We start from the raw sequence: 20,171 nt of genomic DNA on the forward strand, positions 1-20,171 counted from the left end.
CTTCATAGTCAAGATAATATTTCTAACAATGGATTTATTACTGATTCTGATACTTTTTATATGCATACTGTGCAGAGAGCAGTATTCTTGAAGACATCTCTGCATCCATAGTGTAAAATTCTCCAGGGGTGATGCACTAAAAAAAACCTCATTGCATATACACAGCCTCATTCATTCTTTGAATTTTATATTCAATATAAAATAAGTCATACTTGTAAGAAGTGCAAGATTTTATTCAGGGCTTTTGAGGTGTTGTGCTCGGACAGCAGTGTTAAGGTAGCATACAGTGATGGCTATTGCAGCAAAGTCAGAGCTAAACATGAAACAAAAATATGTGTCAACTTTCAGCTAATTTTTGTGATAATTTAGTAGCAGAAATACAATTTTTCTTTTCTCAGTTTGGTGCTAAAACATTCTGAGTAACAAAAATATAATATAAAGTAGTAACCATGACAACGGCGGTAAATTGCATCCAGTTCTTGAAGGAATCAACAATATCTTGTATCAGGATTACATGCAGATGAAAGGTTATGTACCCCATTGCTGCACCATATATCAGGTATGGGTACTTTTATTCTGAAAGGACAATAACAATGATGTACAAAGGCTTTTAGGTAGCAATAACTAACTTTACATTTCAGTATACTACATGTTGCATTAGGATTAACCAACATAATGGTGAACTGAGTTGCCTAAAGTGAATATAGTCTCTGTGGAAACGATAACAGCTATCTATTGCTAAAGCCTAAAATGTAGCTAAGTCGAGTTCTCATGTTCGTATCTGCTTTGAGGTATAAGAAGTGTAACATTATTCATTATAGAAGCCCACATAAACTTACAGAGAAAATTAGATTTTGCCCCGGAATAAACGAACTGATCCAGTTATTGGGAGATTTCTCATTGTGCTGTGTTCAATGCAGAACTGCAAATGTGCTGCATATTCCCAATGAGTTAAACCTCGCTGTAGGCAGCGCTTAGAAGAGATTAGCGTCCTTCTTCATGTCGTTACGTTTCCACAGTGGAAGTTTGTCGAATTCTTGAATATCCATGCCGAAGATCTCAAAGAATGAATCCCTGGATAGGTGGCGCTGCAGGAAAGAAAAAGAAAAAAGTAAGTAATTTAAGAAGTTACTGTAGGGAAGCTGGTTGATCTCTTTGGTGCATGTCAATTGAAACTCATACTGTAGGTTCGTCTGAAGCATCCTAATCTGGATTTTAAGGAGAACCTCTCAGCAGATACAGATGATGATAAACTGTATGATTACTTGCATTTATTTAAAAACTAAATTGATCATTTAAAGCACATTCTAAAATTAATGCTCCTTTGATGAGCTTCAGTGTGCAATAATGTTGCTCCATTCAACACATTTTCTTTGTGTCACCCTGTAATCATGCTTTTCTCTCTCACTGCACCTCGAGTCGTGTTCTGTCAACATCCTTGGGAAGCTTCACTCGTCCTTTATTAGCGACTGTGAGTATTTCATACGGGTAGACCTTGACATAACAAAGAGAAGGCTTCAGAAGTTAATTAGCACACAAACACAACCTTATGTACACGTCTTCTATGAGCTGGTGTTAGAACATAATGTACCATGCAAATATGCATCCTGTATAAACACTGTGCAGTTATTATGGATAAAAACACTCTAAAGTATTCGTGCTTTAGCATTCAGGGGGGAAAAAACACAGTGAAGAACCTGCTTGTATTAGCTTTGGTCAAAGTAATCATGACTTTTAGGTTTGCTTTCATAAAGGAAGGAAGATAAAAAAGCTGTCCTTGAAACCTCCGCACTCAGCACTATCCTGCAGAAAGCTTGTGTCTGAAGTATTGTGCTGCAGCATTATGCAGCTTTTAAAAGGCCCTTATCTTGTAAGTGCAGAGCATGACAAGTCTTAGCAGTTAAAGCTCACACTAGCACATAATGTAAAATGTACAAATACAAACAGTAAAATAATACTTGCTTTTGGTTCCAACAAATTAGGCATAGACACTCCTCTGTCCATGTGTGTTAATGGACGCTGACCGTCATGGATGAACTACAGAATGAAGCAAACACATGCGATGGGAAAATGTCATGGCAGGGTAAGTCACTGCAGAGTTCACAGCCAACCAGTCAAATGACAAGTAAAGTAGGTTTATGAAATATGTCGTCAAATTTAATCTAAATAAATGTATGACTTATGAAATATACAGGATAAGTTCATGAAGATATCTGCAAGTGCAGCTTTGCATGTATGCTTCATAACAACATGCTCATGCAGACAGCGAGGTAAGCTCAGGCCTGTGGAGAGGCAGAAAACCAAGCAGGGTTCAAGATCACGTAAAACTCCATTTGGGTTTTCTTACATACCTTAAAGTCTGCAAGACAGGGGAAAGAAAAGAACAAGAAATATATAAATTAATTTCTAAAGATTTATCCACTAAGTGATATACAGCATCAATAATGAATGGATCCTTATGATGTACCTACCTCTGAATCTGTCACCGTTGTAGCTGGAGAAATCATCTGACTTCGGCTAAATGAGAAGAAACAGTATAACCATTTTGCAGTATGGAGTTGGGAAATTAAGCAGGAACTGAGTGATGATGTCAAGAGTTGACTTGACTCCACATGTTGTGTGCATTGTAAAATAATAAGTGAGAGTTCATCAGGTATCAGTCATCTTACCGGATGTAGGCCTTTGCGACCGTATCCTGGCAGAGATAGTGTTTGGGATGTTGGGGAATTAAGATCTGCGTGAAAGTGAAACAGCAGACAGATTAGCTCATGATCAGACGACTTACAGAGAAACTCAACTTTTAGCCAAAACGAGATCAGATTTACTGAGTAAAATAGATCTTGTGGTTCTGCTTTAATTAGCCGTTTGCTAAGTATTCTCAGTATCGCTCTATTTATAGATTTTCCATAAACCCATGTTTGAAGTAAATCCTATAGTAAATAAACTTTTAAAAAGGTTACTGGAAAGATGGCCTCAGGAAATGGTGGGGACCAAAGCAGAGCTAAAAGAAGAGTGAATACTGGATTCGTCAGTAGGACAGAAACACAATTGATGCTAATGTTTGATGTCTGCCAGATGGTAAATTGCAGAATGTTGCTAAAATTCACTATATCAAGTTTAAAGAAGACAATATGGCAACCTTGTCTTTTTTTGCTTGTTCCACTGACCCAAAACAGCCAAATAAATTGCAGCTTTAACTACATTACGGAAGCCCTAAGCGGACATGCATCCATACATTTTAATAACTCTGTTTTCCCGTGATAACGAGTCATTTCCGGTTGTTTTCTGGAGATCTCGACTTTTTTTTCTCATAACCCTGTAGTGCTTGTTTAAAGGTCTGTTTCTTCCTGTCTTCCACACTGTTAACATTTAAAAATCAATTTGGTTTGCTTTAGGCAAAAAACTACTGGTTGAATAAGATAACATGGCCTGATACACTGCCTGGCTTGATTAAAACTCAACTTTGACTGTTTGTTTTACACTGGACTCCAACCCCAGTCTACTGCTGCTTTGGTAAAAGTCCGCCGTACTCCTCCTTACTCTGCCTCAGGTAAGACCTCTAAATTGGCTCACAGTTATTTGGGTTATAAATAAACTACTTTTACTTTTTAATTACTTTTTGTAGGTTGATGTACAAACTACTACGATTTGCTCATAACATCAGTACAAATTTCAGTGCATTACCTTTCATGAGAAGCAAATCTCTATCTGTGTTTTATAACAGATTTACAGGCCCTAAAAGGCCATACCTTTCTGTTTGTAGATTGGAGGCCTCCTGTACATGTTGAAGCCCTCGTCTGTGGATAGAAAAAAAACATTCAGCGTCATGGAGGTGATACCACACAACATAGTAGATTTTTCACAGATGATTTTTTAAGGACAAAATTTGCTCATCCACACACACACACACACACACACACACACACACACACGTACACACCGAACATGATAAAACAGGCCAAGAAAAAACAGCTCTGATATAAATAGGAATGGCTGTTGAGGAATGTGAAGTGAAGTTGGGAACATAGACAGAAATATTTGCTTGTTCCTACTTTGATTAACAGAAGTTATTTTGAGCTGTGGGTGAGGAGGCGGGACAAGAAAAGGAAATCAAGTAAAACTTGAATACAGGAAAATAAAAGGAAAGGAGAAGACAGGCGAGATATCCTGAGGAGGCAGCTCACTGGTACAGTGTGTACTGAGCGGTCTCATACAGACTAGGATGTGAAAGAAGGAGTGTGTGTAGGCGGCTGACAGCCTCTCTGAACTTTGACCACTAGATGGCTCAGTGTTTCTTAAAAAGAACTGAATCACATCCTTGTTCTAAACTCCGACTCTGACCCTCGAACCACAGAGTATTTTTACCATTGCATTTACCAAATTCCTTTGTAGTTTAGAGCAAACATAACAATATTAAGGCAAAAAGAAGTGGAGAAGAAGAGGTGCAGAAAAGGGTGCAGAGAAGCAGGATCTTACCTTTGCTGGGAGTGTGGGAGTTGTGAAATAAAGGGGAAGTAGGGCAGGTGTCATTGTTGCCAGAGAATAAAGAGGGAGAGGGCTTCAACCCTGCTTGTTATAGCAGGAAAGAAGTGGAAGGAGTTGTGGAGGTTGACGAGGCAAGGGAACAGTGGAAAAAGTGAGCAGAGGGGGATTCATATCTTTGCAAAGGTGCTGAAGGAGATGGAGATACTGTGGAGCTCTTCTCACCTGGCCTGTGGAAGTGTTGTGGAGATCTGGACAGAGTCGGCGTGTAGCTGTGACGGTTGTATATTGCATGAACTCCAAAACAGCCATGGCTTGTAGATTTTGGTATGTGCTTCCTCATATCTAAACTCTCCTTTGAGAAAGAAAGACAGAACTTTAGTGTTAAATGCACAACAAATCAAGGCTTATTTAAGTGTTAAATACTGCTGTTTTTAAAGGGGGTCTGGTACATACTTGAACCTATTAAGGTAGGTACACTATATTTACCTCTGTGGTTTCAGATACATTTCCTGGTGACTAAATCAAAAATACAAAAGAAGAAAAATCAGTGTACAGTTTTAACCACGAACATAACATGCACTCCACTTGCAGCCAGTTCAGATGAAAACCTTGTATGTCCAAACTTGATATAACTGTGATATATAAAAGAACAACCTTTTTCCTCACCACTTCAAATGTTTTATAAGAGTGTAGAATTTTATGTATTTTAAACTAAAATTTGAAGGAAAAAAACATCAAATTTGGAATCATGAGGTTTTCCCATCAGGATGTATAAAAGGGGGCAAACAAAAGGATTTCATTATGAGGTTATTTCTACTAATGTTAGTTTCAGGAAGCATGCACAGATGACAGTAAACATCAAATAACAGCTTTTGTTTTTTTAATCAGTTGACTCCATATTAAGCTTAAGTAAACATTCTCTGATAGTATTGCTAGTTGCTCAGCGCAAGCAGCCAGATTCTTAAAGCCTCTGGAAATGTGGCCACAAATAGAAATAATGATTAGGCCTATTTGATATCAAAGTTGGGTCTTATTAAGCATCTGCCAAAATCTGAGCGAAAATAATCTATCATAACTATCAGAAACCTTTTTAAAAACAGTTTGGACCATTTAAGAATATGAAGGCATGACAGATCAAGTTCTGATTGACATCTCCCTGGCTCCACACACAGCAATGGCTCATGTGATAATTAGTGTAGTGCGGCCCTAAACTATGTGTTTCAGTTGTCTGAGTTAGAATCAGCCCGAACATCGAAAAATTAGTTATCACAGAAAGTGAGTTACAAAATGCTTTGCTAGCCAAATCATTAGCAGTTAGCATACACATGTAACGTTAGCTTAGATGCCCCTCAAATCTCTGTGTTGACTCAGTAGAGTTAGCTAGAGTTATTTTACAATAGAGTGATACACCCTCTGGCATTGCCCAACACCTTCAGCCAAGAATAGATAATAAAAATAGGCCATTAATAATGAACCACAGAGATGCTAGCACTAAGTGTTATTAGCCAAATAGCTGTTGTGTTACTATTGTTATGATTCGCTCGCAGAAATTAATTCAAAATTTTCATAATACATTTCTGAGCTTACAAACCCAGTATAAGTTAATTTTACGGGAACATACATGAAAAATCTTACAGTTGGATTAAAACTAATTTTATCAACTTTTTGGATGCTAACTTTTATGTAGCCTACATAACCCCCTAATTTACATAATTAAAGGCTCTTTTGGATTTGGGTTTCCAGTGGCTTTAAAAATGCTAAATTTAATAGTGTTGTATTCTGCATACTTGCCTATAATTTTAAGATATTATGTGAATGTAGAAGCACTAGAGCTGTTAAAACACACCTAGAAGCATACTGTATATTCCTTTTCAGAATAAATGTCTGCATCTTTAGCCAAACACAGTCACGTATCAGAACGACAAACACGACCTCACTTGGTTTGACTTGTACATCAAACCAAGAAAAAAAACACAACAAAACAATGACACACAAACATGTCACTGGATCACACTCGAAGCGTTGTGTTACCTCTGCAGTACTTTGTCTGTCCTGTCTGTTGCCTTTGTTGTCCAAAGTAGAGGAGGTGTCGTTCACACTCTTATAAGATATCATATCTGGATGCTCTATATCATAAATAGCCTTGACTCTGGGAATTGCGGCTAAGTCTCGGTAATCAATGATCTCATTATCTACTTTTGCCTGGGACCAGGACAGGAAGGAGAGGGGAGGAAGGGGATGAGGAGAAGGAAACACAGGGTGGAATATAGAAGGAGCAAACAGTATAGGTGAAAGGTCAAAGGTCACACAATACATCACATCATAGAGAAATTAAACTTTAATCCCAAGACACCACAGTTGTCTGACTTTGGCACATGATGATTTGCAATTTGTTTCTGTTTCACCATATTAAGTATTTCTCGGGCTTTCAAGTATAAAAAGTAATGCATTTTTTGGCTTATATTTTAAGGTGTTTTTATGGGTGTAAAGTTTATTCCACACAGTAAAGTATGGATCATAAACAAACTGTATGAAGGAAACAAAAGGACACTGAAAGGACTAGGATGTTTTTACAATAAAAAACAATCCGAATTTCCAAAAAATTCAAATTGATTAAGCAAATAAATCTAAATTCCTGTTCAATATGTGGTTGATTTTTATTCTGTATATTCATGGTTAAATTCAGAAAATTTGTAGGCATCATTCAACCACAATTGAAACCCCATTTTTCTCTCACAAGCAAGATGAAACTAGTTCCGACCAGTCAAGGTATTTTTCACAGAAAATGTCATTGAATTTAACAAAGGCTATTTTCCAAAAAAAAAAAAAAAAAGCTGACATTTACTGTCAAAAAGAAACATCTTGCATGAGAGACCCTTTGTCCATGCGATTCCCCTGTATGAATAAAGGATAAATGTAAATCAACCTATTATGAATTGTGCACCATAATCACATGGCGGCCATTTTCTTCTGAAACTTTCAGGGTAGGAAGCTCAAATGCTGTTATAATGTTATTCTGCTGTGTTCAAGGTTTGCAAATTGCATAAATGATGTGTAATCTGACAATTTGTTATCATTTCAAAATCTTTTCATTGATCAGTGATTGGAAAGACAATGGCAGTTGAAATTCCAGTCTTATTTCAGGGTAAAACTACATGTTCAATAACCGATTAACTACCAACATCTGAATCACAACAGCTAATAGTAACATTAAGCCTTTTCCAATGTGACCGTTAGCTTGGACAGTACACAGAAAATTCCTAGCTGACACAGATAGTTCCTAGCTACCATCACTGTTAGCTATGACGGTTAACAGATAGTTCCTAGCTAATATCAACGTTAGCTATGCCAGTACACACGTAGTTCCTAGCTAACATCAACATTAGCTATGGCGGTACACAGATAGTTCCTTGCTAACATCACTGTTAGCTATGGAGGTACTCAGATAGTTCCTGTAATGTTTGTTTACATTCAAGTTTTACATTAGTTTTATATTTTAGATTGACTTGAGTAGGTTTACTTTTCAGATACGTTTATATTTAGATATATGTTAGCTTATATTTTAGACTAACTAGGTTATTGTATATTATTGCAGTTACTGGATGTATATTCCTTCTTCTAGTGTTAGGGTTATTTTTACTGTGTGTTTATTTTCTCCTGTACTGTTTTCGTTTTGATAACCTGCTGCTGTAACGCCACAATTTCCCAGTTTGGGATCTGTAAAGTACATCTATCTATCTATCTATCTATCTAACAGTAATGTTAGCTAGGAGTCGGACACGTATGAATGCTAACGTTACCTGTTGTCTTACAGTGGCTAATAGTTGATTAAATATGTTGTTTTACCTTGAAATATTTTCAAATGTGCCTTCAAAGTTTTGCTATCTGTTGTCAACTGTCTTCTCAGTTGCTGATCAATGGAAAGACATGATAACAATAAATCAGATTCCTTATGAGATTTAGCAGCTAAACATTACAACAGCATTTGAGCTCTCCATCCTGAACGTGACGTCGGAAGAAAATGGCTGCTGTGTGAAAATGGTGAATGGAAGATGTGAAGTGGACGTTGTTGCTGCAACTTACACAGATAGTTCGACCAGGACTCCCAGGAGTGCATGAGCCTGGTCTGGAGGACGAGCTTTCAGATGAGGATGTGGGCTAAAGACAAAAAAAACAGCAGCTGTAAGTTTTCCTCAAAGGACAATTAGAAACATGACTTTCTGCTTCAGATTTTCTACAAGCACAACTAGTTTCCTCTCACTTGTGGATAAAAGTATAACTAGGAATCATTGTAATACATAGTACAGCGTGATCCTGGCATCATGCAGTTAAATGTGCGATTATGTGTATAATAAAGTGCCCAAGGGAAAAAAAACACTGTTTTAAATCGTAGCTACAAAAATATATTAGCCAGACTTTTTTTTTTTGGGCTTGGTACTTACATCAAGCTATTAATACTTCTGGAAATTTGGCTTGAAAAGAAAAGGATGCATAGATGATATTGAAGTCTCAAAATATCCACAAAAATCTGATTGAAACTAAACATTTATAACTGTTAGCTCCTTTGCTCTTTTAGACTGACATAGCACCGCACAAAACTTGACAATTAGCATAGTGCTATGCTACGCAGTGCTATTTCAGTCAGAATCAGAGGGGAAGCAGAAGCCTTGCTTTCTAAAAGTTATCAATGTTAACTGGGTACTGAATGGTGAGTTACAAAATGCTTTGCTATCCGTTATCAGAGTTAGCATTTAGCAAACACATGAAACGTTAGCTGCGATTTTCCTGTTTGTTCTCAAAGCTAAACATGTAATGCTAAATGATAGCTCTGTAACGTTAGCTCGTGCTATATTATTACGTGACTATACTGTACACCCCTGAGGCAACACTCAACGCAGACCACAATAGAAATGTTTCATCAATGGCCAGCACTAAACCCCGCAGCCAGAAATAGCCAACTTTAGCCAACACTCACACCCACAGCGGTAATATATAACACTTCACAAATGTTTACTTTAGGCGCAAAAAGACCAGTAGCAGCTGCATAACACATTGGTGTATATATAAACATGCAGCGGATGACTCAAAAATAACACAGCCAAGCATGCAGCACTGTAAGCATTGGAATTTCATATGCTTTAGCTAATTTGTTTTTAAAGGTATGCATTAAAGTTTGAAAATGATTGCATTACCTTTACATGTGCTCTACAAATAACGTCTCCTCTACGTCATTTTTCAATGGAAAAATGTAATTTATAAGAAGCAATCTTGTTCTATAAATCAAAAGTGTTTTCTTTTTGCTTCCATGAATCACAAACATGAGATCTAACAGGCCGGCCCAGTGAGCAAAGTGTTCACACTGCATGTGCCGTTAATCTCAAATCGTGAGATTAAGCCCACTCACTCTAGGAATTCTACGAGTGCAAACGGCAAGCTGGTTCACAATATTAACCTTCAGCTCACGTGGGGGGTAAAAGAAATCAAGACAAGAGGTTTTTGTTCTGCCGACCTGGGGAGGAAGAGAACGTGTAATAAAATGACAGTGTTCATGTTATCATATGTCGGAGTTTAGACACCCACATCCTCTCTGTAACAGCACAAACACACGTAAATTACATGTTACACTGAGATCTCACCCTGTAATTGTCCTCAGTTCTGCTGCTGATGTCTCTGCAGTGTGGGTGCCAAATTGTTTTTCCTGTAAATGCAGGTAAATAAATAAATAATAAATATAATACAGCATGTCAAAGAAATGTACACATATATAAAGGCATTGTTTCCACATAGTTGCTATCTCAAACTGACCTTTAAGATACATTTCTTCACCTTCTCTGAAGGTTCTATCACATCGGCTGCATCTCGCACAGCTGGGGTGATAATGTTTGTGTCCTGCCTGGACAACATAATGGAGAGGCACATGCATCAGTGTAAGGCCTTATTACCATGTGCAAAAATGAATATGTACTACCTACTTCACTTCAAAGTCCATTCTAAGAGAAGGTACAAAGGAGGTTTAAGCTTAGGAATGCTAAAGCAAACTCACTGCACAGTGTCGCTCCAACATCCAGGTGAAGTTACAATAGATTTACAACACATTTTTTGAAAGTAAATATTTCTCACCTCTAAGACTTTTCCAGTTATAAACTTGTGACATGCTTGACATTGTACCCCAAACTGAATCTGGTAGTCCCTCTCACAATAGGGAAAGCCGTCTCTAAAGGACAAGAAAAGAAAATACATATTCTTGTGTGTATTAGCTGAAAAGGATCATTTCTAACCGTTATATATAAATATTTATAATGGAAGGTATTTACTTGCTGATATATTCTCCGCTCAGCACTTTCCTGCAGATTTTACACTTAAAGCAGCCGAGGTGCCACTGGCCAGCCATGGCTAACAGAGCCTGTCCATTCTTGATGTCTCTACCACAGCCAGAGCAGTCTGAAAACACACACATATTTACACTTAGAGTAAAAAAAATATAGCATGTTTTTTAGTCAAGTTTATTGACTTACATAAAACTCAATTTGCTAGGCTTCTTCATGTTTCGTTTATTCCTAGATGTATAAACTGAACGATTACAGATCTAAACAAGTTCCTTTCTGTTTAGTCCTGCGGAGAGATCCTGTTAATCCCAAGGCTTTGTAAATCTGGATCCTCTATTGATCCCTCTTCTATATATAGTCCAGGTGGGGGGTTTGACTTCTATTCTGTGTCTTATGAGTACGCACTTGACCTGGAAGGCCCCAAGAGGTTGACTGGATTTTTAAGGTAAAGTCAACTCAGTGTTGTGAAAAAGATATCAGCTGCACGAGGAGAGGCTTAGACTGGAATTACAGACGCTGTTTAGTTTTATTCCTGGTGACGCCTTTCTAGACATTACAAGGGATCTCTTTGATGAAAGTTGACCTGGTTGACAGAGTCATGAAGATCTTTCACTTTTACTTCTTTGCCCTAAACAAAAACGTACTTTTATGCCTGTGAATGGCTCTTAGGCATGGAATAAATTTAACAAACAGGCCCAAACTTAATGTTACAAGGATGCACTTACTGCTGGGATAGCTGACGTTGTTAGGAGTGGGAGACATGGGTCGAATACAGCGTTGACAGAGGCAGTCTTTCCCACTGAAGGTGACGCAATCCCCCGCAGGAAAGCGCTGTCTGAGAAACAGAGACAGAGACGGATAAATGCCACAAAAGTCCTTAACAAGAATAGTACACTGCCTCCTAAATAAAAGTCACCATTACTTGCAATTAGTGCACACAAAGCAGGATGGGTGGTAGGTCTTCCCCAACACTGTGACCACCTCTCCCTCCACAAACTCCCCGCAGCTGCTGCAGAGCGTGCCGTGAAGCCTCTGGAAGTCCAGCGGGCAGAGGTAGTCGCCACTCCTCGAGAAGAAGCCGCTGTGAGCGAGATCACAGCCACACACTGTGCACACACACACACACACACACACACACACACACATAGAGGGAGACAGATGGTTTGATAATAACAGAAAACATTAAAGTTGCAATAATGATTATTATTATATAATCTTTGAACCATTGGACAATGTTTAATGTGAAAGGTGCTGATCGTTTTGTTTCACTTGTTCTGTTTTCATAGAAACAGCTGCTGATAGACCCCTGTATGCCATGCACAGAACATAGTCGACGTTAGCGACTAGCTGGTGAGCTACTGCAGCTGGTAAAGAGCGACTACATGCTAAGCAGCTTAAGGGGTGGAGAGACTTGACCCCATTCATTTAAACTTGTCTGTAGCTACATAAACGCGACAGCATGTGTGTTGTGCTTATTTGCAATGTACAAGCTGAGAACACAAGATCTGAATTATGCAGCTTTAAGAAAAAGAGTATCTCCCTACTTTTTCCCCCTGCATTCAATAGCTCTGCTACCACTTCTATTCATTCAAAATATAACACTTACAGAAGCCTCGTCTTCGTTTACCTTATTTGTTGTGTCAAACTATTTGTCTCTTCAGTAGCCAGAACACAATCTTAAATTGACAAATACTATTTGAGCTGTGACCTTTTGAGTCTGCGGGCTTTCTGAAGGGTTTATATGTATCTGTGTGCATTTGTGTGTCTGTGTATTTGAAGATGAGCTCAGTGACAAGTAACTGACAAGGAGGCACATTTTTTCTCAGCTTGTTCAGAGTCATTTGACACCTCCCAGCCCATAACTGACACTTGTCCCTCTGAACCTGCCGCAACAGAGTGCACTGAGATGCCAAGGACAGATTAACGCTGGTCTTTTCCTGTCCTACTGCGACTCATTCACAATGTACATGTGGTTTATTTTGAGGAAGATACTATTTAAAGTCTGAATTAAACATGCACAAACCTTTGTTTACATTTCCGGTGATTGTTTCACAGACATTAGAAAACAAATAATGTCATTTATTTATTTATGTTTATTAATGCAATATCGCATGAGTGGACGTGCTGTTGTATTGAATATCAGCACGGCTGTAATTTGGTCATTAGCACAAGAGTGCCAAAGTTTATGACAGCCATGCTGATATTTAGTACAACAGCACGGCCTCTCGTGTGATATTGTTTTTATCCAACAGTTCCATAAGCACAGTAGTTTTTGTTTACTACATAGTAGTAGTAGTAAACAAAAACGTGATTTGTTTTTTTCACGATTCATTAAGCTCCACCAATGCAACTACTTCTGCAACTTGACTGAAACTAGACTTTACCTTACCACAGACCAGCTACCATAATGTACTACTATAATGTATAATGTACATTTATCTGTATGTTTGATGACCGTTGCCTTGTGACCTGTGTGATTCAGAGGGAACCTGCTTGATTAATCTACACCTGCAAGCCGAGTGATAAAAGTCCCAGTGCAGTTATACTCTCTATTAGCACTTCTGGAATGCCTCTTGTCCAATCAGATTACTTGGTTGGAACTTACTGTTGTATAAAAAGGAATATTGATATAATATATGAGGGAATTCTAAATTAGTGAAGCCCACAGACCCCTTCGATCCCCAGGTCTTCCCACTGTTAAAGTACAGCATGCTTGTCTGCACTGAGAGTCTCTTTGTCTCCTCTCTGCTGTAAACACCATCACAATGCGATGAAAGGGAAACAACACGAGAAGCTTGTCAGTTTCAATTAGTGCGGACAATGGCATAATGAGGAAATATGTTCGCCACGAAACAGAGTAACTCCTGTGGGTGACTGTGTGACAACCCAGGAGGCTCTCACAACAGCCCATTGTAGAAGTGTTTTGTAATAAAGTAGGCTGAATGAATGACCCGAACTTATTACTGATAATAAGGTGTTTTAATACAAACGTAACTGCTCGCATAGGAAATGTTTAAACATTACATGTTTTTTTCCCCAAATGTACCAATTAAGACATAGAACACCTTCAAGGAGACAACCATTAAGCTTGCCATGAAACATACTATAACTCTTGTCTAACTGAGGATTGAATCTAAAAAGTGCACCTGTATCTGCTATCATCGACATGTTGATGGTACTCACCCTTGCATGAGAAGCACTTTATGTGGAAGTAGTTAGACTGGACTCGCAACACTTCTCCCTTGCACGGCTCCCCACACCTAAAGCACTGTATGACCCGCTTCCCCATCGGAGCACCCGAGTGGCAGCCGTCGTGAGCATGTAGCACTGCAAGAAAAGAATAATAGGCTGATTGAATCTGTTGAGACAAATTCATTATCAATATTTACTGTCAGTTTTTCCTATAAAATGCCTACAAAAGTCTAATGCTCCTATACTCCTACTACTAAACTGTTGTTTTCTACTAAACTACAGTTTGAATTGCTTCAGAAGTTAGCCAGTGGGCCAGCCCTATTTTTACCCTCTCATGTTTGCATTCAAAAAGTGCGTGCCTTTATCGTCTTGTTTTAATGTATTAACAAGCATGGATTATTGAAAAGTTATAAGTTTTGGTTTATTAAGCCAGGCGGTCTGTCTGTTAGAATCAAGCATGTGGAAAAAAACAATAATTACACTCCACAGCCATGCTAGCAGCGCCATTAGGCTGAACTTAAGCACAGCAGACATTTAAGCTCACACAAAAAGGCTAGCATGCTAGCTTGCTTACAATTACGATGCTAACAGGCTTTTTATGTTTAACATAGTAAACCTTACTTAAATATTAAACTTAACTGAGTATGTTTACATGCTAATCTTTGTTAATTTGGAATAAACATCAAGTTGTTGGAGTGTTCTGATTCTGCTAGCTTGAAAGTAAAACAAACTGGACAGAAGTTCACATAACATACTAATTGTCAGTGTTGGCTACTAAATTATGCCATGTAAACCATATTTGTTGTTCTAGAAGCCATATGAATTAATTATTAAAGCTAGCTAGGTACTAGCTACCTAGCTTTACTGCTAAATCTAGGGTGACAAAATTTTGAAACTTCCCTTTCGTGTGCCAAACATGAATGCTAGCTTTCAACACCATGGATGCTATGGTAGGGCTACTTTACAAAGGAAGGAGTAAGCCTTTAAGTTATCACTACAGCTAATTTTTTAGCATTTTGTGTTCCCTTAGCAAGAGCTGCAGCCTTGACAACTACACATTTTTTGTTTGACACAGACATATTAGCATTGACGCTAAGTCACATCTTATCTTATAATCTCATCTTATATCTATAGAGGCATTTTTTTCTGTGCTGATGATACACCAAGAAATTGGAAAAACAAACTGAGAGGCTCGCTAGGCTAGCAAATATTGGACAAATCTAAAGTATGGCTGCTATATGGAAATGTAGGAGTTAAAGAGGGACATGTTAGCATCATGGTGGATCACAACAGTCATTACGTTATCTTGGAAATATTAATGTCTGTACAAAAATCTGAGCCAATCCTTTCAGATGATGTTGAGAGACATGAAAATCCAAGATGAGCTGCATTTACAAAATGTTTCAATGTTCTGCTTTGATTGGAACATGCAAATCAGAAGCACAATCCTCCCAGTGTTAAGGTTGCTCATTCAGACAGCGAGCAGGTTTATCCATGTCTGTTCATTACAAAACAATAGTCCCTCAGAATTGTCCTGTTGGTGCTTACATAACTGCATGTAGTGTACCAACAGGCTTTGCTTTGGCACAGAAACACACGGACATATACCTGTTGGATTATTCTACGTTAGCATTAGCACATGTACAGCAAACCTTGTTTTAAACTGTAGCAAGAAAGCTAAACTTCATTCGTTCCCTTTCTGTCTCTTTCATGTGTATAGGCGGAAGCAGCAGTGGATGCCTGTACAATCTAATCACAGCCCACTTCAGAGGTCTTGAATGTGATTAGCAGAGGAGAGAGGGGAAAGAATGTGGCACGTAGAGAGCGCTCCATCTCCCAGTGTTTGGACACACAGCACTCAAATAGATAAAGAGACACATGAGCTTCGTCTTTTCTTGTTTTATATACAGTCAGCTACAAAAAAAATCCTAACCAAATAACAGCTACACTGGAAATACATCTCAGTTAATCCCAGCTTCAGTAACATAGATTTCTCCAAACAGAAAGACGCCCAGAGCTGGAAGTGGAAATGTTTTCTTAACTATTCCTTCTGCCCGACTCAGCATCGCAAGTATCTTTCGAAAATTGAGTCAGGCACCATCGGCATGTGGCCCCAAATCAGACCCACGACGGGAGAGATTGGTCGCCATGGTAACAAGTATGCAGTAACAAACTGGATTAAGAGACCATGCCTCCAAAAGGTCAACATAAAGTTCACTGTAGCTGATTGTACGGAGCGTGAGTGTACATTGTGCAGGAATGTGGGTGTATAAACTCCCACTATAGGCCAGCTGTTGTGTTTCAGACAGAAAAATGACTCATGTTGTATCTGAAAAAGATAAAGTAAAGACAAATCTTTCATCCTCCAGATTGTCTTTTTGGCCAGATAGAAAACCGATGATGTACATAATATGGATTCTGACAGCTTGCGTAGGACGGAGTATTCTATAGCATACGCAACATACACAGTAATAAAACAGACGTAGTGCTGCAGTATATGTGTGTCTGTATTGTCCTGTATATGAAGTGTTATTCCAATGTCTTCCCCTCTTTCTTGATCTCCCAGAATGTGAAGCTGATCTGGTGTCAAGTCTTAGCAAACGGTGGATTTAGAAAGACAGCAAATGGAGAGAAACTGGAGACGGACAGTTAATCACACAACGCTATAAAATGTGCTGGTGTGTGTGTGTGTGTGTGTGTGTGTGTGTGTGTGTGTGTGTGTAAGGAGTGAGGGAGTGTCTATTTAAAGTGTCCAGAAGTTTCGATGTAGAAGTAATACTTCTTCTATTTTTGTGTAAGAAGAAAGAAAACAAATGTAAAGTATGTTCGCTAAATTTAACCATCCGGTGCAGCACAGTAAAGTCACATGATTATGATTACATGGATTACAGGCTAATAGAGTAAAGTAATAGGTTATGTCATAAGTCATGTAATAAAATAAAAAGCTTTGGAGATTCTCAAACACCTGTCAAAGTAAAGACAAAAGACATGACTAATAATAAAGTCTATATAAGTGAAGTAGTTTCAGGAGTTGCCCGAGGACATCACTCCTGAAATGAGTGTTTTCCCCTCAGCGTGATGTCACTCATTACTGCACAACAAGTGACTAACTGAGTAAAGAGTCACAATAAGACTTTGTCTCCCTATTGTTACAAAATAAAATACTTTCAGTGAAACACAGCTACCTTTCCCAAGTATTGTTGAAGTCACATGTCGGTCTTACCCAACCGTGATGATGTACGACTAGCTGTGACAGCTGGGCTCGCACTTTTACCTAGTTGGCAGCCAAAGTTTCTTTATCTCTGGATGTGCTGAATAGATTTGGGAGACGTTTAGGGGTCTTGACAAGTCAAAAAAAGCACGTAAAATAATGTGATATGGTTTTCAGAATTCTGACACGAGCACAGATTAACACAGCTTAATCTAAGGTTAACTGAATTATAACAATGTCGAGTTTAAGCAAGACTTCTCACAACGCTGTAGCTTATAAAGAACACAATATAACAGGAAGACAAAATACTTATCCTGAAGTTTAAAACAATAAAAGGACACCTCTATAGAGGTGGTATCAGGTAGAAAGCAAGTACAAAACAATCAACTGTAATTAGAATAATATCACCTGTTTCAGAACGACATTGACTAATATCTGTTGCCGTGGATGAGCCCTCGCTAAACAAAGAAAATACTTAATAAAAAGTTTGAACAGACGAAAGAAAGACGAACAGAAAACATACTTACACTTTCTTTCTTTCTCATCCTCCCACACACACACACACACACAGACTCTTATAAATGTCTACCTTTCTCTTTCATGTTGGTTTGTGCTCGTCTGTAGCGCTCACTGCAGCGGGTCAGAGAGAGGAGAGGGACTAAGTGGACTGCTGGTCCAAGAGAAAAGGGGGCTGTCCAAAACACAGCGGGCCAGAGTGTGTGTGTGTGTGTGTTCTCAAAGAGGACAGTGGGAGTGGCATTAATGGCAGAAATGTCATGCTTCTATAGTTATGTAATATTTAAAACTAAGTGCAAGTTAATTCACAGTATATTGTTTAATGGTTATGACATTCACCTGAGCATAACCAGATTATTGATGATGCAATTAAAACTATTGGAGACAGATTAATTGTTATTTTTGTGTATCTACCTGCTTAGCAAAGATTTAACACCCTCCTGCAAACTAACTTTTGTAGTACTTTTGTAGCATTTTCTGATTCTTCTTTAATTAAAAAATAACAAACTGAATGTGTGTGTTGTCTCTGTCAGTCTGCTTCGTCACGAGGCTCAATGACAGCTGTCAACAAGCTTGGATCTCATTTAACCGTTTAATTGCAGCACAGTATTGAACAAAAATGTGACTTTAAGTCGGCCAAATACATTTAGAATTAAGTTTGGATGAAAATGCAAAAGTATTTAGGTTTGTGTCAAGGCAGCAGAGCCAGTTTAGACCATTTCAAAAGGTCAAATAAAGTCTAAATGAGTTAGCTTGTCTGGATGGGGACAGCAAAGGTGTTTATTAACCACTTACAAGGGGTAATTATTGTCTATATTACAGTCAAACTGACCCAAAACCTCCAACATTTACTAGAAATTGAGAAATATATAGTGATGAATTTATATAAAATATTGAATCACATCATCGTTCAGCATTTTCCCTCTTCAAAATCACTACTTTTATGACATACCTGCCAACTCTGCAGGTGCAGAGGCCATCTTCTCACACAGGATGTAGTCGTTGGGGTTGAGGAAAGGCAGCTGCTCCATCATGGACTGTTTGGGAATAAGGTAGAGCACCTCCGCTACCTCCCCATCTTCAATAATCGACATCCGCCTCACAGAGTTCTTCCTCTTGACCCGGTCGAGGACGATCATGTCGTTGCCGGAGCCGCAGATCCGGCCGAGGCTGCTGAGGTTGAGGAGGCCCGACATGCCTGTGCCTTCGGGGCCTTCAGCCAAACAGTTGAGGCTGCAGATGGACTCCAAGTGAGAAACCATAAAGCAAACGTCAAGGTAATAAAAGCCCTCGGCTGAATGTCAGGTATTAGGTCGCCCTCTAAGACTGACTGACCCAGCGTGTGTGTGTGTGGCTGTGTTGTCAATCAGGCTGTCAAAGACTAACTCCTTCCACACACTCCTTAAGAAGATTAAGTAAGGTGTATTTTTAGGTTTTATCTGCATGGTAAACAGAGGATGAGAGACTCTTAATCAGGTGACCTTCTTCCCTCCATTCCAGTGACTTTGCCTCGCCTTCATAGAAGAAGAATGCATCCCTCTAATCCAGATTATAAACTGAAGCCGTGTGTTGTTATACTTTAAGTTAAAATCACATTATCTTAATCTTCAGTAAATTACCACCATGCCTGTATGAGCTGTGCATGTCTGATCTTTGTCTAGACTTCAATTGAGAACAAAGAACCAGCTGGACGCACTATTATTCTGTTTCTGGACCCTTTCATAACTGATGTATTTTTTACCCTCAATAATCTGCTTTTTATTCAGCCTGGACTGCAGTCTGTCAATTCTTATTTTTAGACATTTTCACCCGAAACCTGGCACAGAGTCAGGGCGAGAGGCTGGCACCATGAACCTGGGTCTTTGTGGTAATCGTTGGACTGAAGTATTTCAGGACTGCAGCTTTATTCAAGGGCAGACGAGTCAGCCTGGATCCTTTTAGCTACTCTGTAGTTAAACAAACAAAAGTAGTTTGGTGAATTTCAATCCTAAAACTAATCAGATGTCGACTGTATGTTGATTATATGAGGTTTAAAGATCCACCAGGAGGCAGTTTTCTGTACAAAAAAAAAAAAATATATATATACCCATTTAATCAATAAAATAAATAAATTACCTGCTCCGGAGCAGGTTAGATGTTCAGCATGAGTTACCCCGGTAAGAAGTGAACCACCTTTGTAGTACTGAAATGTCGGAGTTGACCCTGAAGTGACCTCGATAACCGCAAATCCAGCTTCGTAGTATATTCCCCCAGGTTGTAGCTGGATGTGTAGGTGTGCGGTCTGGTGGTGAGCAAGAAGTATATAGTGGATTTTGGAGGAAAAACAAAGACATGCAAGAACAATTAAGTTGCCGTCCAGACCATTGAACAGCCATCCTAACCTTGCTGTAAAGCTCCTTAAAGCCTAGTTGAGCAGCATATTTACAGATAATTCTCTGCAG

The 20,171-nt window shown here is 38.7% G+C and overlaps 1 protein-coding gene across 1 annotated transcript; it reads right to left on the reverse strand.

Moving 5' to 3' along the window:
• Nucleotides 1-474: 474 nt before the first annotated feature.
• On the reverse strand, nucleotides 475-18,992 carry LOC138593312 (actin-binding LIM protein 1-like). The gene is made up of 21 exons (XM_069664263.1): nucleotides 18,683-18,992; nucleotides 13,995-14,138; nucleotides 11,734-11,917; nucleotides 11,537-11,646; nucleotides 10,800-10,926; nucleotides 10,606-10,699; nucleotides 10,291-10,378; nucleotides 10,122-10,183; nucleotides 9,938-9,994; nucleotides 8,569-8,643; nucleotides 6,517-6,687; nucleotides 4,972-5,001; nucleotides 4,708-4,837; nucleotides 4,477-4,566; nucleotides 3,750-3,797; nucleotides 2,670-2,734; nucleotides 2,472-2,517; nucleotides 2,352-2,359; nucleotides 1,963-2,037; nucleotides 1,414-1,494; nucleotides 475-1,088 (listed from the first exon to the last, which is right to left on the reverse strand). Exons 1-21 carry the CDS (start codon nucleotides 18,990-18,992, stop codon nucleotides 975-977), a joined length of 2,109 nt encoding a protein of 702 aa, XP_069520364.1. The 3' UTR covers nucleotides 475-974.
• Nucleotides 18,993-20,171: the final 1,179 nt, after the last annotated feature.

This window comes from Semicossyphus pulcher, unplaced genomic scaffold (genome assembly GCF_022749685.1).
Source record: "Semicossyphus pulcher isolate SPU_LCO1_2020_fin unplaced genomic scaffold, fSemPul1.0.p SCAF_16, whole genome shotgun sequence".
Classification (NCBI taxonomy): domain Eukaryota; kingdom Metazoa; phylum Chordata; class Actinopteri; order Labriformes; family Labridae; genus Semicossyphus; species Semicossyphus pulcher.